This window comes from Lynx rufus, unplaced genomic scaffold (genome assembly GCF_022079265.1).
Source record: "Lynx rufus isolate CCGP_SWC_20201006 ecotype Redwood Valley unplaced genomic scaffold, mLynRuf1.p SCAF_24, whole genome shotgun sequence".
Lineage (NCBI taxonomy): Eukaryota > Metazoa > Chordata > Mammalia > Carnivora > Felidae > Lynx > Lynx rufus.
Window position 1 is genome coordinate 4,523,625 of NW_025814839.1, and position 23,204 is coordinate 4,546,828.

At 48.7% G+C, this 23,204-nt stretch overlaps 1 protein-coding gene across 9 annotated transcripts in view; it reads right to left on the reverse strand.

Annotated features, from left to right (window-relative positions):
- Nucleotides 1-23,204, reverse strand: part of HECTD4 (HECT domain E3 ubiquitin protein ligase 4) — a 194,082-nt gene that overhangs the window by 24,571 nt on the left and 146,307 nt on the right. For all 9 annotated transcript variants that reach the window (XM_047088246.1, XM_047088248.1, XM_047088245.1 and 6 more), the window contains 15 exons: nt 22,837-22,940; nt 20,863-21,024; nt 20,601-20,749; nt 20,243-20,322; nt 18,043-18,206; nt 17,178-17,415; nt 16,083-16,219; nt 15,530-15,656; nt 11,803-11,940; nt 10,181-10,317; nt 7,501-7,661; nt 3,969-4,150; nt 2,591-2,796; nt 2,155-2,285; nt 1,410-1,615 (listed from right to left, as the gene is read on the reverse strand). In XM_047088246.1, coding sequence (XP_046944202.1) covers nt 1,410-1,615; nt 2,155-2,285; nt 2,591-2,796; nt 3,969-4,150; nt 7,501-7,661; nt 10,181-10,317; nt 11,803-11,940; nt 15,530-15,656; nt 16,083-16,219; nt 17,178-17,415; nt 18,043-18,206; nt 20,243-20,322; nt 20,601-20,749; nt 20,863-21,024; nt 22,837-22,940 — 2,322 coding nt within the window. The remainder of the gene's footprint in view (nt 1-1,409; nt 1,616-2,154; nt 2,286-2,590; nt 2,797-3,968; nt 4,151-7,500; nt 7,662-10,180; nt 10,318-11,802; nt 11,941-15,529; nt 15,657-16,082; nt 16,220-17,177; nt 17,416-18,042; nt 18,207-20,242; nt 20,323-20,600; nt 20,750-20,862; nt 21,025-22,836; nt 22,941-23,204) is intronic.

Here is a 23,204-nt window from a genome sequence, read left to right on the forward strand (position 1 = left end):
TTAAGCTTATAATTAAGTTACAGAGCGGACCAGCTAGGGGTGCCCCAGACTAGCACTACCAGGGCCTTGGGCTTTGATATTCTCTTATTACCCTATGTCACTGCCGTGGCCTGAATCTGGCCCGAGACTTAACAGTGAGAGGAAAAAGGCCCTGAGGTCTGATCCCCCCTTGTATCCTGCACGGTACCCCAAGGCCCACTACAAGTCCTGACCAGACAGAAGTCAGGGCGCCAGGGGCCTGGAGATCTCTGGACAAGTTCAGAAGGAACCATAGTGACTGGCCTGCACTTAGGGGTGAATGCTTATATAGTGATCACTGGGGAATGAGAAGATAGAGAACTTCTGTTTTATAATTATAAAGTTTAAAAAACAGCTAGTATAGGCAAAACGCTATGAAAAAAATCGGTTCTAATAAAGTGAGATCATAAAGTTGTTTAGCAATAACCAAATCACTTAAGTAGTCTCCTTTTGTTTCATTCCATAGACACACAAGGACAGGGGCTGTGGAAAAGCCGAAGGCCCCGCCCCAACCCCCTGCCTTTTTTTTTTTTTTTTTTTTTTTGAGAGAGAGAGAGAGAGAGAGAGAGTGTGAGCAGGGGAGGGAGCAGAGAGAGAGAGAGAGAGAGAGAGAGAGAGAGAGAGAATCTTCAGCAGGCTCCACTCTCAGCACAGAGCCTGATGTGAGGCCCGATCCTACGACCCTGGTATCATAACCTGAGCCAAAATCAACAGTTGGATGCTCAATCAACTGAGCCAGCTGGGCACCCCTCTAATACATTTCATCGTGTCTAACACACACACATCCGTCTTTTCTTATCAAACGTGATGAGGAAGTGAGGTGGAAGTCTGTGACCAGGTTGTCCTTTCCTCTGTGTGTCTGCTCCGGACAGTCAGCTGGCCCCAGAGCACAGGTTTAGCCTCACCTGAACCTAAAACCATGCAGGCTTAGCAAAGAATGCTGGGGAGACAACACCAACTAGGCCTCCCACCAGGCAGTTCACCGCTTAGACTGGGGGGCGGGGAGCAGACGCTCACTGTGGCCTGAACCCCAGGGGAGCCACTCGCACCGGAGAGAATTTGGTTTCATGGAGAACTTGAGAAACGCAGCTGGGAGTATTGTAGCTAAATCACAAGGCTGCTCTGTTCCCGTCCCTCTAAAGAGCACCCACTGGCGATAAGAAAGGAACTGTCCACTGAAGTCCAGGCAGCAGGCGCAGGTCCTCCCTGGGCAGGAAGGGCGCTCCCTTCACTTCCTGTCCCTACAATACACTATCGCAAGCACTTCTGCTCTTTACGGACTGGGCACTGGAACACAGCAAGGTACAAAATCCTTTCTATCTTCAAAGAGAAAGAGAGCAGACAGTAGCCTCAAGCTGTGCTGATCACCAAGAGCTAATTCAGAGACCTACCCAGTTTGATGTGGACCTTGTCCGTGGACAGGATCACAGAGGGGTACTGGTTGGCGGTAGGCGGCGGCGTGAGGCCGGTGTTGGCCGGAGATGCATCCCTCGGATAACACACGGCCTCGATCAGGTTTAGCTGGCCGTTCCGCTTGACTTTGTGGCCAAGCCCGTAGACGAGCACCCGTGCCCATGGCGCCTTGTACAGGGAGGAGCTGAGGAGTGGAGGAGAGGAAGGGAGGAGAGTCAGCAGGGTCTGGGCGCACGCGCCAGGGATGGGGAGCAGACTCGGCCCCAGAAGGAGGGTTGGGATTGGGCATTTGTGAGTCATTCCCACCATTAAAAATTTTTTTTAATGTTTATTTATTTTTGAGAGAAAGAGAGACAGAGGTGTGAGTGGGGGAGGGGCAGAGAGAGGGAGACACAATCCAAAGGAGGCTCCGGGCTCCGAGCTGTCAGCATAGGGCCCGACGTGGGGCTCAAACCCACAAACCGTGAGGTCATGACCTGAGCCAAAGTCGGATGCTTAACCGACTGAGCCACCCGGGTGCCCCCATTCCCACCATATTTTAGAACGTCGTTCTTTATAAAGACTAATTTCCAAAACACAGAAATATGGAAAGAACTATAGATTATTTTCAAATATAGTATGCATTAAACAATAAAAACAATCTGAGTTTTTCTTCTTTCCATTTCACCAGAACCCATTTTTCTCTTCTCTCCCGTCACCTCTCCTGGAGAAGGGGCAACTTACTCTTTGCGAAATCCAGACTGACTTTCTTTGCACGACACCACGACGAAAGCCGCCCCGGGGAAGTTAACGTCCATGTTGACTTTGGACTCTGAGATGGGGAACTCTTCGGAGGGGAACTGCTCCGGGGCTGTCTGCAAAGACATTTAACCAGGAAAGGCACAGGGGTACCCACAGGGGAGCATTTCACCTCCCAACTCCCAGGCAAGGGGCAGGGCCAACAATGCATGCGTGGTCACAGGCTCAGGAGGACCAGAAAGCCACCTGGGGCAAAGGCCAATGCAGATGGGACCAGGCGGGAAAGCCTCAAGGGAAAGGAGACTGGTTCGGAAGGCGGGGGCGGTTGGGGAAGCGAGAGGGTCATTCTCAGCAAACCAATAAGCCTTCCAATGAAAGGTGACAACCCCGGTTCAGGGAGAGTTGAGTGTCAGACCGGTACCTGCAGGAAAGAGCAGAGCTGTTTCGTCAGCTCCAACAGGCTCTCCTCGCCCTGGTGCAGGGTCCGGGTGATGGCCACGCTGAGCCACTCTCTCACTATGTGGGAGCTGCCCTGGTAGAAGAGGTCTGTGGCCGAGCAGTTCTGGGAGCGCACGCAGTGCTGCAGGGACTGTGCCAGGAGGATGGAGCTGGAGCTGATGGTGCCATCTGGGGCCAGGAAAGAAGACCTAAGTTCCCCAGAACCGCAGCGGCCCGTGGCTCCCAGGGAGAGCCTGGGAACCGACCAGCAACCCGTCCAGATAGCCAGGCCGGGACAGCTCGGACCCGGCACCTCGGCTAAGATGTTGCCGATCAGATCCCGCAGGCCGGCGGACTGGCGGGGGATTTCACGTCAGCGGTCTATATTTTTGCTTTCTTTTAAGCAACGAAACCGATTCCTAAAATAAAATCTTAAGTGGAGACCCAAGTCTATTAAACACAAGTAGAGCAGTTTCGATGCAGGGGTTCCCACAGCCTGACCTACTGGCGTGCCCTGGCCCGTCCTGGAGGCCCCAAGGAGCCGCTAAGGGAGTCTGTAAGGCGAGCGTTAGGCCATATTAGGGCAGAGCTTCTTCCGCATACATTTTAAAGCTTCCTGGGTATGTTTCGGAGCTTCCGAATTATTGGGGTAGGCCAGGGGACCCCAGCACACACACATGGCCGGGACCCCACAGCTGGGAGGTGCCATCAGGCCTCGAGTGCCATCCGCCCTCTCACGCCTTGCTCCTATCTCAGATGCCGGGAGGTCGAGGGGAGCAGGTGGAGGCTGAGGTGCCGGGAAAGATGCAGGGCTCCTCGGTCTTGGACCGGGCTCAGCGGATCCATCGCTTAGCGTTCACCGGGGGAACCAACACACAGCATCGGGACTGGCCAAGGGCCCTAAGGCCAGCAGATACACGCAACCTGGCCCGTCAAAATGGCTCCACCCGAAGTCACAACAAACCACTCGGGTGTGCCGTGCAGGAGCTCGGTAACAGGAGCATTTTCCTTTTTGAATAATGCCAGAGAGAACGTCTGCGGCAATGGTGCAGTGACGGGATTTCCTAAATAATGCTAAATTTTCCTTGATCCACAGTTTGTTTGGGAAGCTCTATGAATGCTTAATATAGCAAGGACTCAATACATCATGTAGCACACTTGCACTTTTCAGAGTGAGAAAACGCTGCCAAGGTCACTGGGACTCTTCAGGGCTGCTTACCTCCACGAGTCCGAAGGCACCGTGCCACGCGGCGGGCGAGTACCTCACCACCACGGCTCCTGCCTGGGGCCGGGCTCGCCCTCGGGGCTGTTTCCCCCCCTGGGCTGACTGCGCCAGTGGCGGCCGCAAAGCCGAGGCTCACCTGGGAGGGGAGGGGCCAGGAGCTGATTGGACAGCAGCTGCAGATGCTCCAGCGTGATGTCCCGGATGGCAGGGATGTGGAAGAGGCGGGTGAACAAGTGTGGCAGCTTGGGGGCGAAGATGTTGAGCAGGGCCATGCGGCAGTACAGCCTGGCCAGCGCGGCCTCGCACCGGAGCAGCTCTCTGTGGGGAAAGCAGGGAGAGGCGCTGAGTGCCGGTGCCCCGGCCCCTGCACGGGCTGGGCCACAGGCCTCTCCTCTGGCCCTGCGTTCTGTAGGCCAGGTCAGTCCCTGGGGTCTTAAATAAAAAGCCACGTTAAAGTACGTTTGGATTTTCTCTACTCAGAAATCACCACGGAAAAAGCAATGAAGATATAGGTCCCCACAGAAACTTATGTCCACGTCAGCATCATTCTTAGCAGCCAAAACGTGGAAACAACCCCACTGTCCATCAGGTGAGGGATGGTAAGTCCACACAGTGGAATACTGCTCAGCAGTAAGTGGGACGCAATACTTCATGCTTCGACGTGGATGAACCTTGAAGACATTCTGCCAAGAAGAAAAAAGGGCAGACACAAACTGCTGCATATTATGGGATTCCATTTATACAGATTGTCCAGAATCAAGCAAATCCACTGAAATGGAACAGAGCTGAGCTAGAGGAGAGCATGGGTACAGGCCTACTTCCTAGGGTTATGAGAAGGTTCTAAGATCGATGGCACTGGTGGCCGCACACCTGTCTCTATACTAAATACCACTGCCTCATATACTTTAAACGGGTGAGTTATCTGGAATGTGAACTGCAGCTCACTAAAGCGGTTCAAAAATATCCAGTGCGAACGTTTTTTGTGTCATCAGTTTATGAAGTAATTGCCATTCACCTTGAATAACAGCTGATTAGTGATTAAGCAAGTCTCATTTAGAATTCCATCTCTTGGCAAATAATCTAATACTAAGCGTAGGGGAGCCTCCCTGTGTTTCTTTAGCTAGTCGCCATTATTAAAAAGTCTCCTGGGGGTGCCTGGGTGGCGCAGTCGGTTGGGCGTCCGACTTCAGCTCAGGTCACGATCTCGCGGTCCGTGAGTTCGAGCCCCGCGTTGGGCTCTGGGCTGATGGCTCGGAGCCTGGAGCCTGTTTCCGATTCTGTGTCTCCCTCTCTCTCTGCCCCTCCCCCGTTCATGCTCTGTCTCTCTCTGTGTCAAAAATAAATAAACGTTAAAAAAAAAAAATTAAAAAAAAAAAAGTCTCCTGGTATTAAGCACTAAGCTAAAAAAGCAAGTTAGAAGCAGCCCTACTGTTTCTAGGAAATGTCGGTTTAAAACCCACTTGGAGGCATCAGGGCTCATTCTGTGTTGCCTACTGAGCTGAACTAAATTTAACACTGGTCTGTCCTAACTCAGATTTGGGCACAACGGCAATGAATGAAGCCACGTAATACCTGATGAGTTCGCACAGCTACGAAGATAAACAAGAAGCAGCCAAGATGTGGCATCTGGGTGGTTTCTTTCTCATCCCCACCAGTCTGTAATCAGTTCGTGCCAGAGTCTGACACCGACCACTTCCACCCATTTCCACCCTGCTTGCAAGGAGGCTGTGTACTCGCACGCCTCAGAAGGGTCAGGGCAGCAAAACAGAGGTGGTCTGAGCAAGCAAGCTCCAAGTCCTTACTGACTCCCCAACAGCTTTCTCCTCAGATTTCAGAGGCTGCAGTCGGAATGAGATTTTTCTGGGTCGGCCCAGCGGCCCCTGCTTTGACCGTGCAGACGGTTAACGTCTCTGAAGCCACCGCTGAGTCCTCTACCGCTGGTTTTCTAAGTTCTCTCCCTCAAACCCACGCGAGTACTTCACACAGCATACCTGTGATGACAATCCATACTGGGACCAGAAAGCCAGTCACTTTATTTATTTATTTTTTAACATTTATTTATTTCTGAGAGAGAGAGACAGAGACCGAGCATGAGCAGGGGAAGGGGGGGCAGAGAGAGAGAGGGAGACACAGAACCCGAAGCGGGCTCCAGGCTTGGAGCTGTCGGCACAGGGCCTGATGTGGAGCTCGAACCCATGAACTGTGAGATCGTGACCTGAGCCAAAGTCGGAAGCTTAACCCACTGAGCCACTCAGGCGCCCCCTTCAGTCACTTTACTGATCAAACGAACCCATACAGCATGGTTCTTATTTCCCCCAATACCAAGATCACAGCCATAATACTGAGAATAAACATCCTATATCTGTAGCCTGCCTGAAACTCTACAAAGCACTGTGCCTTTTCACTCAGCTGCTAGTCAAAGGTCATTAACTTACATCTTAATTACATCTATCAGAGACATTTGCTAAAAATACAACTGATTAAATAAAGCTTTAAAAGCTTTTAATAGCATCATACTGATACTCAAGCATGTGTTTTGGGCTCCTTTCCTAATTTTTTTTTTTTAACCTTTATTTATTTTTGAGACAGAGAGAGGCAGAGCATGAATGGGGGAGGGTCAGAGAGAGAGGGAGACACAGAATCGGAAGCAGGCTCCAGGCTCTGGGCCATCATCAGCCCAGAGCCCGATGTGGGGCTCGAACTCACGGACCGTGAGATCGTGACCTGAGCTGAAGTCGGACGCTTAACCGACTGAGCCACCCAGGCGTTGGGCTCCTTTTCAATAGATGTTTCGAGTTTACAATGTGAGCCAGGGCCCACATTCGGCACCGGGGGCTCTAGCAAAGAATCAGTCTCCGCTATTAAGAACCCCACGTTCTAGGAGGAGGAGACAACCCAAGAAATGAATTTTAAAAACAAGCAAAAACCTCCGGTCCCGGAAGAGAAGTGAAAGGCAGTGCTATGACGACACGTGGCTCTGCGCTTACTTCAGATGGTAAAGCGAACTCTCTCGGCAAGGGGGACGTACTGAGATCTGAATGACAAGAATGAGACAGCCGTGCAAAGTTCTGCGCAAAGCACCCCAGGCCAAGTGACAAGCACACACGAGGCGCTGCCGAGGACGCAAGCGGCTGTGTAGGAGGCACGGGAAGGCCAGCAGCGCTGGCGGAAAGTACGTGGAGAGCGGAGGCTCTGAGGCCCCGGAGGGGTTCGTGAGGCAGGTTAGTGGCAAATTCTCCTCCAAGGGAGGTGGAAAGGCACGGAAGGTCTGAACCGGAGGAGAGAGACGAATGGTCTTTGGGTTTTAACCCACACAGTGCGGGCACATGTTTCCTTGGAGATCTCTGCCCGGTGTGAGGCACAAAGCAGGCGCTCAGGAACGAACACCGAGAAATAAGCTGGCTGTTCACACGGTGTCTGGACTGGCCTTACTCTTTACAGCTTTCCCACACGCGTGCCATCTCCACCCACCCCTCAAGTGCCTGTGGCACAGGCTGGGTGACACGGGATCCCACATTTCTTCCCAACTCCTGCAATTTTGCCGTTATTTTATAGCTTCCCTCTCTCAGCTTTGAAGGAAACCTCGCCAACAATGAATGAATGGTACATGTGGCAAAACACAGTAAGCAAATTTCTGTGATCCCCTATAAAGAAGGGCTCAATTTTACCTGTGAATTTGAAGGTTGGTATTGTCCAGCGTGACCAGCCCGTTGGTGGCAGTCCTTCGGTAGCCCGCTGGGGGCCTTTCCAGCATGTCAATGGGATACCAGTACCGGACCAGCACACCTTCACTTCGGAGGTATGTTTCTACCTGCACCAATTCGTTTACCTACAATAGTTAAAGGAAATGTCTATTGGACTCTTTGGACACTGAGCTTTCCCCTCCAAGTTTTAAAATACACGCATGTGTATTATATATAAAACCAAAGTTTTGGGGTGCCTGGGTGGCTTGGCCGGTTAAGCGTCCAACTTTGGCTCAGGTCGTGATCTTGTGGTTTGTGAGTTCGAGCCCCGCGTCGGGCTCTGTGCTGACAGCTCAGAGCCTGGAGCCTGCTTGGGATGTTGTGTCTCCCTCTCTCTCTGCCCCTCTCCTGCTTGCACTCTGTCTCTCTCAATAAAATAAACATTGAAAAAGAATTAAAAAAAAAAAACCCAAAGTTTTGTAGTCATAAATGTTAGTTTCATGTCACTGATTGAGTCTAGAAGTTCAAAGATATATGGTTAGTACTGACTGATAGTGTGTTTAGGTTTTTCATACCAGTTTTAAAATTTTAACTGGTATGTATTCATGAGTTAGAGATGAATTTAGATTTTTTTTTTTTTAGTTTATTTATTTTGAAAGAGAGAATTCCAAGAAAGCTTCACATTATCAGTGCAGAGCCCAATGTGGGACTCGAACCCACAAACTGTGAGATCATGACCTGAGCCGAAATCAAGACTCGGACCCTTAACTGACTGAGCCACCCCAACACCCCTTTAGCTTTTACTTTTTAAGTAATCTCTATACCCAATGTGGGGCTCGAACTTACAACCCCAAGATGAAGAGCTGCAGCTCCACCAACTGAGACAGCCAGGCGCCCCTTGAGATAGAGATTTAAACACAACAGTGCTATAGTTCAGTAATTAGTCAGTACATATTATTTTACGTTCATTGTTCTTAGGTTAGTAATTTTGTAAAAGCAGGGAACCTGATTACCTTTTATTTTCCTGCAATAAAAGAGCTAACTCATGCATATACATTTTGGATTCAAATACAAACATTTTTATTTAGGATTACTGAAACAAAAAGAATCAAACTACTGGAGAAATAATAATTCTTTTTTTTATTTAAAAAAATTTTTTAATGTTTATTTATTATTGAGAGACAGAGAGAGAGAGAGTGTGAGCAGGGGAGGGGCAGAGAGAGAGGGAGACACAGAATCCGAAGCAGGCTCTAGGCTCTGAGTCGTCAGCACAGAGCCCGACACGGGGCTCAAACTCACGCACTGTGAGATCATGACCTGAGCCTAAGTCAGATGCTCAACCGACTGAGCCACCCAGGCACCCCAATAACAATTATTATTTTAAGGATATTTCTATTTTTCTAAATTTTTACTTGTACACATTTCCAGTTGCTAAAAGCCAGTGTCAGTTATGTACTTTCTGATAACTAGGATCAGAAATGTGTATCAGAAGGCAGTGGGACATTAACAGTATCACCAATGGAATTTCCTACCTTTTTAAAATGTTTATCTTAGAGAGAGAGAGAGAGCGCACGCGCACAGGCAGGAGAGGGGCAGAGAGGGAGAGAGCGAGCGTGAGCAGGGAAGGGGCAGAGAGAAAGGGAGACACAGAATCCAAAGCAGGCTCCAGGCTCTGAGCTGTCAGCACAGAGTCTGATGCGGGGCTCAAACCCACAAACCGTGAGAGCATGACCTGAGCCAAAGTCAGATGCTTAACTGCCTGAGCCACCCAGGCACCCCTGGAAATTTCTGAAGTTCACCCTAGTAAACCACCAGTCAGATAGCCTCTCAAAAATTTAATGATTCAAAATTAAGTTGAAGTACAATGGAGTCAGTAAAAGATGTAAAATTTTCCATTTCAAAGCATTAGTGGTACCTAACATTACCAGTGTCTGTATCTGGTTCTCTATCTAGATAGATTCTAGTTTATGTTCATAGTGACAGATCCTTTTTTTTTTTTTTTTTCATCAGAGACTCTTAGGCTTAAACTACCGGCATTCATCAGTTTTCTCGCATGGGAAACTTCTCCAGTGTCAGCACGTGCATGCAACCTCAGAAACACGGTCATCGCTTTCACACAGGACCTTGTTTTCAAAAGAAAGCTTTGGCTTCGCCCTCAGGCATCTTCTGTTCCTTCTTCCCCACCCGTGTCCCCCCACCCCTGCCCCATGGATTTAATAGATCCATGTTACATATCGGGAAGCCGAGGCTGAGAGGACCAGTGAGAGGACGTGATCAGAATCATAAAACTATTTCTTTGACTTGTGTCTGTAACAGTCACGACAAGGACAGATCACCCATTCCTCAAGGACAACGGGAGAGTTTTCCCTTGGAACTTGGGCAGGTATAATGTAGGGACGGTCTGAACACGGCTGACGGAAAATAATGGCGGAGGCAGTGTGGTCTGAAGGCGCTGACAGTGCTGAGTGTTAAGAGCTTATCATCTATCAGCCCTGATCCCCGGATCCGGGCCCTCGAGAAAACCTTGGGGAAACTGCTGGTGTGAGCACTCGGCTTGCTTTCTTCATCCCTAGTTGGGGAGTAATCCATCTACGTGACTGCTTTTTAAGGCACCTGGAGTCTGGACACGAAAGTCTCCGTGTATTCGAAAGGCTGTTTTACTCACTGAATCGACATCTAACACGACTCCATGAAGCCCAAAGGTTTTCAGCATCCCTCGGATGGCGAACTTGGGCAGAGCAGTTCCCACAGTACTGCTGGCTACGTTGTTGCTGTCTGGAGAGCGGGTCACCACCGTGAGACCTGAGGAGGGCAGGGGAAGAAGTTTCTTCAGAAGCAAATACCATTGTCATCTTGGGATCCTGTATTTCAGGGCCTAAAACAGCGCTACAGCATCCAACAATACCTCAGTTTAGTTGCAACTAAAAAAGGGACAAAGCTCGGTCTGAAAAATTACACAACTAAATGCTGTAAGAGCTCTCATAATAAAAAGCAAAGAAGCTGACCAAAAAATCGGCAAAGGATTTGAATAAACCTTCCTCTAAGGAAAAGTGAAAGATACGCATGGAAAGATTTTCCATTAGAATTAGGGAAACAGAAGTCAGAGCCACAATGAGGTACCACTCCACATCCACTAGGATGGCTGTAATTAAAAAAAAAATAGACAATAGTAAGTGTTGGCAAGATGTGAAGAGATTGGAACCCTTATACATTTCTGGTGGGAATGTAAAATGCTGCAATCACTTTGGAAAACCATCCAGAAGGTCCTCAAAAAGTTCAACTTATTCTATGACCCAGCAATCCCACTCCCACATATGTACCCAAGGAAAATGAAAACATAGGTCTGGAAAAAAAAACAAAAAACCAAAAACAAAAAACCTGAACGCCAAGGCTCACAGTAGCATTCATTACTCATAAAAGCCAAAAGTTAGAAACAACCCAGGTGTCCAACATCTGATGAATGATTTTTAAAAAATGGGGTATTATCCATACAATGGAATATCATTTTGCCATAAAAAGGAATAAAGTACTAACACATGCTACAACATGGATGAATCTTGAACAACTGTGCTATATGAAAGAGGCCAGATACAAAAGACCACATGCTGTAGGACTCCATTTATAGGAAATGCCAGAAGAGGTAAATCTAGAGAGACAGAAAGTAAATTAATGGGGCTCAGGGGAAGGAGATGTGGGAAATGGTGGAGGACAGGACTTCTTTCTGGAGGATGAAAATGTGGGATTAGAGGTAATGGTTTGGTGGTTGTACAACTTTGTGAGCATATTAAAAACTGAATACTGTAGAAGGGTGAGCTTTATAGTATGTGAATTATACCTAAAAAAGAGAAAAAAAGAGAAAAAAAGAGAAAAAAAAAGAGAAAAAAAGAAAAGCAAATATACACTTCTGCCCCTGTCCCTGATACTCTGATATTTTTATGAAAGGCTAATAATGAGTGGTTTCAATTTTTGTCTGTGCTTTTCTGGATTTTCATTTCCTCAAAATCTGCAACAGATGTTTAATCAAAGGAACAAACACATTCTGTTAAAATTCTAAAAAGCACAGGGCAACCACACATTCCTGGTTAATTAGCTCAGCAGCCATGATCTAACCAGGCCTACCTGGAACCCTCCACCCACGCCCCATATCCCCCTCTGCATAAGTGCGCCATCTGACTGCACATGCCGGTGAGTTTGGGACATGTACAGGAGGCCAGCTGAGGCCGAGCGAAAACCCAACTTCTCATTCCACACACAGTTTCATAGACGAAGTAAGAGGGAAAGCAAAACCTTTTCGAACTTTATCAATCGTGAACTTGTTTGCTTCGTCTTTAATGTCTTCGATGGTGGGAAGATACAGGTCTCTTGGGATGCCACCGTTCTCCTCGTACAGGAATTCGACCGTCTGCCGGGCAATGTCCACCATGCCTAAAAAATATTGACCACACTGGAAACTCTCCGAAGAGGACCCGGTCTTCACATCAACCATGACACTGACTGATACCGAGAGAATCTCCCCAACACCGTCTGTGGGGGTACAGAGCCTTCTGAGGAAGGTGACTATGCAGGGTCTAGCAAGTTTAAAACACTCACTGCCCTGCCTGTAGGAACCTCTCAAATCTCTCCCACAGAAGCACAAGCACTCCTGCGGCACTGCTGGGAAATCCCAAAGTAGGACTAACAAGATCATTTATCAATACAGAGCGGTTAAAAGTGATCGGACACAAAGGGCATGGCTGCACGATGACCTAAGAACTAAGTATGGGACAAACAGACAGGAAGAAGGAAGTGAGGAAAAGGTTTCTTTCTTACTTTATTCGTTTTTGTACTGTGTGTGATTTTTTTTTTTAATTTTTTTTTTTCAACGTTTATTTATTTTTGGGACAGAGAGAGACAGAGCATGAACGGGGGAGGGGCAGAGAGAGAGGGAGACACAGAATCGGAAACAGGCTCCAGGCTCTGAGCCATCAGCCCAGTGCCCGACGCGGGGCTCAAACTCACGGACCGCGAGATCGTGACCTGGCTGAAGTCGGACGCTTAACCGACTGCGCCACCCAGGCGCCCCATGTACTGTGTGTGATTTTTACTACAGCAAACACGTGTTGCTTACGAAAGAGTTACATCAGCTTCTACTCAGTACCGGAAGTCGCCCTGTTCTTCCTTCCCAGAGGGACAACACATCATTATGTTCAGCACAAACAGCCACTATTAATTAATACACCCAGCCCACAAGTCTCCAAAGCCCTGGTGAGATGGCACCGCGGGGAGCACAGAGAGGCGGGTACAGTATCTCCGTCTGCTGTTGCCGCCGTAGCTCGCACGCGGCTCAGGAAGTGTGGGTACAGATACGGGTGTGGACACATCTGCCTTCGCACAAGGCTTATTTCCATCACACTCGCCTCCTACTCCTTTATTTGCCAGCCTTGCTGTAGGGAAAAGGCACAGCAATTTTCTGAGCACAGTTGAGGAGGCTGCAATTAGAGAAGGATGCTGAGAGAAAGAATTGTCAGAAGAAGCCAGAAATGTGGCCTGATACTGGAAGACTGCGGAAAAATAATCTTGGCAACATTTTCCAAAGGGAAGGGGGAGAGAAGAAAAGAAATCCTCTGCTGTCTACTAAGCAGGAGTCCGGGAACACGGGGAGAATGCCGAGCTCAATCACGCTCGGTGCGGGGGTCGTTCCGCTAACCTTCCTTGGGGACCTGACAACAGGAGGCTGATGCACCGCACAGAGGTGGTCCTTCGGGGACCACGAGCCCCCTGCACTCCTCCTTTTCACTTCTGCCACTGCTACACTGAAGGAGGGTATGTTCAAAAGGTAAATCTTTTATGTTTGGGTTAATATAGTTCATACGACTAGTCATGGCCACACGGATGGAACCCGAGAGAACACCTTGGCAGGATGCCGCCTCAGGAGCCAGAGGTACTTCTGGGGGAGCCATCAGTCTGCCTCTGGTCCAGGGGCCGCCTTTGGATGATCACATTTTCTGCTGTGCTGTCTAAACTTCCCCCTAACCGAACTGGGAGCGGAGAAGGAGGCGGCACACTCGGCCACAGACACCAGGGATGGCTCCGGCACCAAAGGGCGAAAGAAAAGGTATCCAAGTTGAAGCAGAACCTCGTCAAAATAAAGGCACAGCAACCAATGATCATACATAAGAGCTTTCCATTTGCATACTGTGAATTCTTTCCCCCTTTCTTACTCTCCCAACAGCAGGAAGTACCAGCCCCCCCCCCCCCCCCCCGCCCCCGGACAAACGGCGCTTCACGTTTTTCATGGTAAGCCTGCTGGTGGCGAGTTAGCTCCAGATCTCCGCTTAAACACCAGGTAGAGAAGCCACGCTGCATCGGGCTGCCCTACCTACACATGCTGGGGCCTCCTGATCTACCGCCCAGCCCTGACCACATGTCGTCTGCTGCTGCCCCCTGGGATATACGAGGTGAGAGAGGGGACCCTCTCCGTCTTGTTCCCAGAGGCTTTCTTGATTCCCCAGCCAGGGGCCCGATGCCTGGCAGTCGCTTGCTGAATGTGGGGATGGGTAAGTGATGAATTAATGGCTGAATAAAAGCCACTAGAATAAAGCCCTCCCACCTCTGAATGGCTGCACACGAGCTCCAAGGTGGGCAGCGACAAAATCTGGCATCGAGCTGTCTGAGCAGAAGATGTGTTCTGCACTCTGGCAGAACACGAAAGGGCATTTCGCTCAGATGTTGAGAATGAATGGGGAAGAGAAACTCTCTTCTTATCTTTGGGATCTACTACATCGCATTACGTGGCTCATTTGCTTACCACCTCCCAACAGCTTCTGTCTCACACAGAATAAAATCCACAGTCCTCACGCACCCAACGCTTGTCCCTGCCCCTCCCTCATGCTCTCCTCTTCGGCCACACCTGCTGCCTGGCCTTTTTGCCGGTCCCCCAATCACCCAAGCTCACGCCAATGAGCGTCTTTCCTAATGTTGCTCCCTCTGCCTGAAACTCTTGACAGAAGAGGAGAATACTATCTGCCCTGGAACTGGGTCGGCAGCAATCCCACCAGGTCACAGGAGGTATGGCTAAGGTTATGTTTAAACAAGATCTTAGCTTTGGGGATAGAAAGCATTAAGGAAATAAGTAAATAAAAACAAAGCCACAGCTGTACACATAACTGATTAGTCCTGGTGCCAATATGGGAAAAAAGAAATCACTGGAAATCTGGGACTCAGCATATAAAATGGCCAAAAAATAAAGGTCTTGGTTGGGGTGGGGTGGGGTGGGGGGTATCTTTATTGGGTCCTAGTCTCAGAACAAGTTAAAAGAGGAGCAAAGCTGCTCACATAGGACAAAAATGAAACTTCTTACATTCCCCCCCACCCCGCTCCCGGGGCCTCCATGTTGGGGGAAAAAAGCAGGTATTTCACAAGACGAGGAAAACTGAAGAGAAATTAGCTACCTGTACTCAAGACTCACTGTCTGGGGTCAAGCTCTGCATTATTCTTTGCTGGATGAACTGTGCCAGCGGGAGAAAAATGCCCATTGCCACCATCACGGTGGCATCTGGAACCATATGAACCGAATGCTTCCTATGTTCTGGATGCGGCTTTTGGAGGAGCTTTATCTGTATAAGGCAGTTAAGTCTCATACATAGATGAGGTGGTTACCATCACTGGTTCCCTCTCAAAGGTGAGGAAAGCCCAGAAAGGTGAAGTAGCTTTCCTAAGGTCGTAGGGACAGTAAATGGCATAGCTGCGCCTGGAGAGCCCACATCATTTGGCCATCAACTTCCCGGTATGACCATTTCACTTCCATTTCAGCGGCCTATCGACGCCCCCACGTACAGAGTTACGTGGACAAGCAAAGAAAAGCCTGGCAAGGAAAGCCGGCGACCGCAGAGTTCGGTAAAGGCACGGGTAGAGGACCCGGTTAGGTCTGGCCTGACTTCAGGCGAGCCCCCCTTTCCTGATTTACATCTACTTTCATCTAAGCACGTCTCTTCAAGTCACGAGTGGCTCCCGAGGAAAGCGCAAAGCACCAGACCTAGTTGCAAGGCACCCTTTATCTGGTCCAGGCCCGACTTCCGCTCCGCCTCGTTGCGGAAGCGTCTTCGGATCGTAGGAAACACCTTGGTCTCCCAGGCTTTCACCAGCAGGGCGTAGTGGTCCTCCTGGAAGGAGAAGGCAAACGCATCAACAGAAGAGGAGTAGCTCGGGTGGGCGCCAGCCCCCTCCCGGACGCGCAGCTCTCACCCCCTCTGAGGCCAGTCGCAGAAACACCCCCTCAGATGCCAGGGGAGAAAACAGCCGGACTGCATGCGGCAAGCCGTTTCCTTCCCTCTGAAGCCTAATGAGCATCACGCGATCCCCGACCTCACTGCGGCATCAAGGTACCTCATTTCTCCCACACCCAGAGGAGTCCTGGGCAAACGAGCCCAAAAGGCTTCGCTACCGATATGTGGTTTGCAAGGTGAATGCTCCAGAGCCACTGCTCAAACACAGGGACGCAGCGGGAAGTGTAACCGCTCCGGCCTTGTACCCTCACATCAAAATCGTTCCCGGCGGCCTGTCCTGGTCAAGGGCCACGGGCCTCGCACCTGTGGGACGTCGTCATCGTCCTCATCATCACTTTCGTCATCCGCAATGGGAGGCGGGTGGGGGTCTGGGCCAGAGGTGATGAAATTCTCATAGCTGAGTTCTACTTTATAATGACAGGAAGTGTCACTATCGTATTCTGCAACAGAGCACAGTGACAGTGAATTCTGAGGAAGCGCAGGCTGGAAAAATCACGAACTTCTGCCACTCACACAAACCACAGTATCTTCATTTGCATGAAGGACTCCCAGCACTGGGGAGGGATTTCGAAACACAAAGCCAGGGAATAACAAATCATGTACCGTTATCCTGAATCCTAAGATCGTTTTTATGGGTATAATTCATTCAATTCGGAGAAGAATTTGGAAAGTTCTTCATCATGAGAAAGAAGTAAACAGTCTTAAAGCAGTTTGCAAACCCGTATCCCAAGGGCCAGATACAGTCTGCAGATACCTTTAGTTCAGGAAGCTCGGTTTTATTTGATTATGAAGTTTTTCAAATAATCAGGAAAGTTTTTTAGTGCACATCTAATACCCACCACATAGATTCCACAATTAGTGTTTTCTTAGTCTTTGATGGCCTCAGTTTTAAAACAAAAGATAAAAGATTTCAAATAAAATTCTGAGGTTTTTTAATGTTTATTTTTGAGAGACAGAAAGAGAGAGGAAAGAGAGGAGGAGGGGCAGAGAGAGAGGGGGACAAAGGATCCCAAGTGGGCTTGTACCGACAGCAGAGAGCCAGACGCGGGGATCGAACTCAAACTGTGAGATCATGACCTGAGTCAAAGTCAGACAACTAACCGAGCCACCCAGGCACCCCTAAAATTCTAGGGTTTTTAGCTGTCTTACAAAAAGTGGACAATCTTTCAGGCTTGCGTTTCCAGGTGGCAATATTCTGCCAGCACTGAGTCATGGCAGGCTTCCCGTATGTGGGAATGTGCTTTCTAGTCTCCCATGCTGCTCCTGCTCCCCATTTTATGTCACTGGGCCCATCGCCCCATATCCGACGGGCACCAGAGCTTGCCCAAGTGAGAATTTATGAATTAGCAGCATCTGTACTCCCAGGAAGCAGTGGGGCCCTGGGAGGAGACGGCTTACGTTGCTGAGCAGTGGCCACAGCGGCAATGCGGCACGGCGGCCCGTGAGTGCCGGGGTCTGACGCAATACTGGTGCCAGCGTCGTTGTCACTGTCAGATGCCATGGCAAAGGGCAGGGCCTCAAAGTTCGCGCTGATCTCTTCTGCCAGATCGGTGCACAGGTCTGCGGCGTTGCGGTGGGCCTGCCCTTCCGCGTAGGCGAATGGGCGGGAGCCAAAGTTAGCGCGCGTCTTGGTGTTCTGGGAAGGAGGTCAAATAAAGGATTTGAAAGGAGCTAGCATTGTTGACTTATTTTATTTATTTAACACTCCAAGGTGAAGGTCATCAGAAGAATGGCCCCGGCTCTGGGAGAGCATGTGGGGCGAGGCAGAGGGGCCGGTGTGACCACGTGCACTGGAGCTGAGACCAAGCTCTGCCCAGGCCGGTGCGCCCGCCCTCCCACACCTCACTCTCCCACTCGTTGCTACTCAGACAGCGACCTTTCCTGTTCCCAGCACTCTTCCCTTCCGTCTGATGCCACCGCACAAGCTGCTCCCTTCACTGGGGACATTGTTTCCCTCCAACTTTGCCAAGTTAAGACCAGTTAATAGCTTAGACCTGGCTCAGGCATTGCTTCCTCAGGGTCACATTTGCTCCCTAAGTCTACGATCTGCAATCCTACTGTGATGGTTAATTTAATCGTCAGCTTGACCGGCCGCGGGGTGCCAGACTCAACATTATTATGGGGGGTGTCTGGGAGGGTGCCTCTGGATGAGATCAGCAACTGAATGGTGGATTCCGTCAAGGAGATTGCCCTCCCCGGTGTGATGGAGCATGGTCCAAATTACTAAGGAGAACTTGTTTTCCTTCCCAGTAAGATAACCTGCCTTCTTCTGAATGTGAACCACAGGCCACATCCCACCAGAGACGTCTTCGAGATACGGGGACAGGCGCTGCCCGCAGTATGTGAAGTACACCCGGCCCTTGGCTGGCTGCCCCGGAGGAGGTGGCGTCCCCTCGGTTCTCTCCCAGCCAATTCCTGCCACATCACCTATGGCAGAGAACAGGAAGGAAACATCTCGTTTTCCCTTTTACTGATTATAAATAAAGGGTGATCAGGCCACACGATCTCGGACTAGCTTTGTTTATGCCATTAGTTACAACTGAAAAAGGCACGGAGTTACATATTGTACTTAATATAAAGTAACACAACAGAAATAATTTTAAAAGGAGAAATCAAAACTATTCAGAAGAAATACCTAGTGTCTAAATCAATTCCCACAATTCCATATTAAATTCAGCTTTTATTTTCCTGGTAGCCAAGACAAAAAGGGAAAGCATTTGGTACGATTTTTTTTTTTTTTTAACAGAGGAATGTAAGTTTTCTTCTACTGACACATAGAGAATTACTTATGGCATAAAGCGAATTTGTGAAAGATTTAGATATGGTCTTAAAAAATATAAACAGACGCTTAACCTACTGAGCCACCCAGGCACCCAGTTGAGATTTTGTTGTAAATAAGTGAATTCTCGATTCCTACCCAGACATATTTCTCTGAGAAGGTAGCATGTTTACATGAGGTCCAAGTCCAAAAGTTCTCAACAACTAAAATGGGACCCAACAAAACAAATGAAAGAGACAAATAAAAATCCTGACTATCTATGGCTCCCATGTTCTCCCCAAACCTTCCTTTGTGCTTAAAACACTTAAATACTCAGTTGAAATGTCAGAGGTCTGCTCCAGAAAGAGACAAGTAACTACCCGGAAGTTATCTCCCAGTCGTAACTTGACCATACCCGAAAGTGCTACGCCCCCTGGAAGGTGCAACTTAACAATCAGCTCCCCAAGTTAAGTGATGGCAAAATTACCCCCAGTCAGCTATACGAGGTTATCTGGTGGATGGAGTGACTTACTCTTCCCCATCTGAGCAGCCCAGACCATCGACCACGAACAGTGATTTTGGCTTCATTGATACTAAGACGCACTGTCTGAAACTATGTAGTCAACACATCTGGGGCTTCTTTTTTCCAAGTGTTTGTTTATTTTTGAAAGGGGGGGAGGGAAGGAGAGACAGAGCACAAGCAGGGGAAGGGTAGAGAGAGATGGAGACACAGAATCTGAAGCAGGCTCCAACCCATGAACCGTGGGATCATGACTTGAGCCAAAGTCAGACGCTTAACTGACTGGGCCACCTTGATGCCCCTGTTTGGGGGGCTCCTAACGGCAAGAGGACAGTGCCTACATTTTGTTCCTCTGCTGGATCAGGCAGGATTGATCCCAATTCATCCACACAGAGCAAGTGACTTATATGGTGGCTAAAAAGAAGAGGAAAATCTTTTTTTTTTTTTTTAATTTTTTTTCAACGTTTTTATTTATTTTTGGGACAGAGAGAGACAGAGCATGAACGGGGGAGGGGCAGAGAGAGAGGGAGACACAGAATCGGAAACAGGCTCCAGGCTCTGAGCCATCAGCCCAGAGCCTGACGCGGGGCTCGAACTCACGGACGGCGAGATCGTGACCTGGCTGAAGTCGGACGCTTAACCGACTGCGCCACCCAGGCGCCCCCCTTTTTTTTTTTTTTTTTTAAATTGAATCGACTACGTAACCGAAACATCCGGGCAGATTTACCGAAGCGGGACCTGACGTTAGGCTCCCGGGAACAAAGCCTACAGCACGTTATCTACCGATAGTGCATTTTCCAAGTGCCTCAGGGCTAGTGGTAGAGCTCTCTCCTTTTTTATTTTTTTAGCCTATTTATCTGCACATCAATGAAAAGCTGACAAGAGACCAAACTTCAAACAGAAGCAAAACCTCAGGTGGTTCCAACGATGGACAGGTGGACACAAATGAAAAGTGGATGTGACTCCTGCCTCACCAGGTGGAGGCTTCTCAATGAAAACGGCCTCACGAAATGAGCGGTTGGGCACACACTAGCAGACAGCAATGACAAGTACTTGGCTTTCACTAACCAACTGCCCACTTCCAGTTGCTAAATTAATTACTTTCAACCTATTTAGACAAAACCAGGGAATAGCAGAAATACGCAGTGTAAAAAAAAAAAAAAAAAAGGCTCCTGCTTCACTCACCAGGAGAGAGAGTCACGTCCAAGCGCACGCTCTTCCACTGCAATAAACTGGAGCCATTGTAGTGCACCGCTCGGCCGTTGCTATGAAAGAAAGCAAAGCAAAGTCAAAGACAAGGCTCCCTGGCCAACACAGAGGCAGTTGAGTCACAAACGGGCCCAGGGGCTTTGGTGGCATCAGAGTAATTCGAAGAGAACTCCTAAGAGCTATTCTCTTTCCCTCAATTTGAATATACTTCCAACTGGTATTTTATACACTTTTGGAGATTGAGATTACGAGGATATTATTTCAGTATTAAACACCCACACCCACTACTTTTTTTTTTTTTTTTTTTTAAATAACAGCAATAGTAGCCACTTACTTATGGAAAAGACAAGTCCCCACTGGATTGGTCCAAGCCCCATCTCGTTTCTCTGCTTCTGTGGCAAAGCCAAAGGAAACTATTGGTCCCGTGTCGTCATCAGTATCTCCATAGGAAACAATTTCAATTTCCCAGTAAAAAGATGGGGCCTGAGGAAACACCAGAAGCGGGCAGGCAATCAGAGGGCTCAACCTGGGTTCCTGGAACTTGCTTTTTCTTTCAAATATGAAGGAAAGACGCGAGAGACCGTGTGACTTCTCACCTGCACTGGCAGTGGTGAGGTGGCATAGATAAATGTGCCCCGGGGCAGACCGCCCCCAGCGCTGGGGTCAGCCAGGAAGGTGACAGAAGTCAGGCGTGATGAGAACATGCAGGCTCGGACAGGCGGGAACACTCTCGAGGGGCTCCAAGTGATCTCTTTGGGCTGTGACGGGGGAAAGCGTCTCATTCAATACAACTGCAAACACAAATCTTTGTACCCCCTCAAAGAAGAAAAGTTTTTACCTTAGTGGCATTATAACATAGGTACATCTTTTAAGAACGTAGCTTGTTTTTCCAAAGGAAAACTTCTCTTTATTTAAAAACAAAGGCAGTCTCCATTGCTATGCCCAGCGCTGTTCTCTAGAAACCATCACTCTTATAGCTCTTTAACGGTTCACTCTGAAACTTACCTCTCTTCTCCTTCTATGCTTATAATGCCATTTTTAATTCCCTTCAGGATATCGCTTCTGTGATGAAAAACGAGGTTTTCATTCCTACATCTCTCCTTCTCCTTCCACAGACGCGTGCAGGCCCTCACCCCTGCCCTGTCTTCCTGCTTGTGCGATTACACACCAAGCTGCAGATCCATCAGTGGTCACAATTTTTATCCCTGTGATTTACTATTCAGCTCAAAGCCAAGAAGTAATATTACATTTGTTTTTGAAAAAATTGTCTTTTTCTTTCATAACTTTTAATAAATCTCATCCTAAACTTCATGCTACTCTGTTGACAAAAGCACATTTTTTTAACCTGTGAGTTTTGTTTTTATCCTAAGGAAAGGGCTGAAAGATGCATACAGTGATGAGCTCCAGTGTCATTCATCAAATCACTGTGGTGGAAACTAGAGACAATGCAGGGCAACAAGAAAAGCCTGCGTGGGGAAACTGAGGCACAAGTGTATGCTGGACTATGGAGTTACTGAGGGAGAAAAGTTAGATGGTAAGACGGTATGTGCAGCACAGCCCCGTGGTCATGAAAAAGTACAGGTGACCCATCACGTGGCTATGGTGACAATGTTAACCAGATGTTGAGATTTCAGGGGACACTTCATCTTCTATACGTTTCTAATTTTTTATTTTGAAATAATTTCAAGTCTACAGAAAAATCACAACAGCAATTTTTGTACACTCTTACCTAGATGCACCGATTTTTCGAGATATAAATCACGTAACATACAATTCACCTGTTTAAAGTGTACGTACGATTCAGTGGTTTCTAGTCTACTGGAGTTGAGCAACCATCACCGCCATCAACTTTTTAGTGTTTCTGTCCCCCTAAAGCCCCTAGCCACTAGCAGTCGCTCCTCGTACCCCTTCCCCCACAGCCCCCGGCATCACCCATCTGCTGTCTCTAGATCTGCCTGTTCTGGACACTTCATACACAGGACATCCCGTAGCACGTGGTCTTTTGTGGCTGGCTTCTTTGGCTTGGCATGATTTCAGGTTTCTTCCCATTGTGGCATGTGTTACTACTTCATTACTTTTCAAGGCTGAATAACATTCCATCGGATACACCCGATATGCATACACGATGAAGGCATCTTCGTTCATCAGGTGATAAACGTTTGGGTTGTCTCCACTTTGGGGCTATTACGAATAAGCTAAGAACATTCACCGAGGTATCAACTCTCAACACTTCACCACTTTTGCTTTTTAATCACCTCTCAGCCTCTCTCTACATACATATGCTTATTCCTCTGTAAGACAGACTATATAACTAAAGTTTTGAAAAAAGCTTTTCTTCTGTTATTGATACCTTAAGAAACTATTTACAAATGGAGTTCTGCTCCTTTGCCACCATCTTTCAATACTCAGGATGTCAAATCAACGTGCTCGGACATTCAAAGATGACAGCACGTCATCACGGAGTGCGTCCCTCCAAAGGGCTTTGTGAACGCTCGTTCTAAAGGTTACTAGCGTGCCGGTCGGCATCCTTTAACGCGGTGCGCTGTGGCCTCGCACGGCACGGGGCTCACCTGTCTCCGGTCGGCCTGCAGTGGAGGCGGTGGGGGCCGAGCGCAGTCCCGGTAGAGCATCCGCAGCCGTTCACACTGTACCTCCACAACTGCCAGTCGCTCTCCTGGAGGGGAATCCACCGCATACGTGAAAATAAGTCCCACAACCCCCGAGAGAGTGCCAACCCTTCTGGAGTAGGGCTAAGGTCACAAGCGGCTTCCGAGAGCACTCAAAATTCTTACAGAAGAGCAAATATCCTGAGACAGCTCTGTCTACCACACACAGCTCAGCAGCACAGCAATGTGGCCAAGTGCACGTGCTCTGAAGTTGAGCTGCCTGGATCCAGAATCTGGCGTCATCACTCAGATATGTACCATCTCACTTCTGA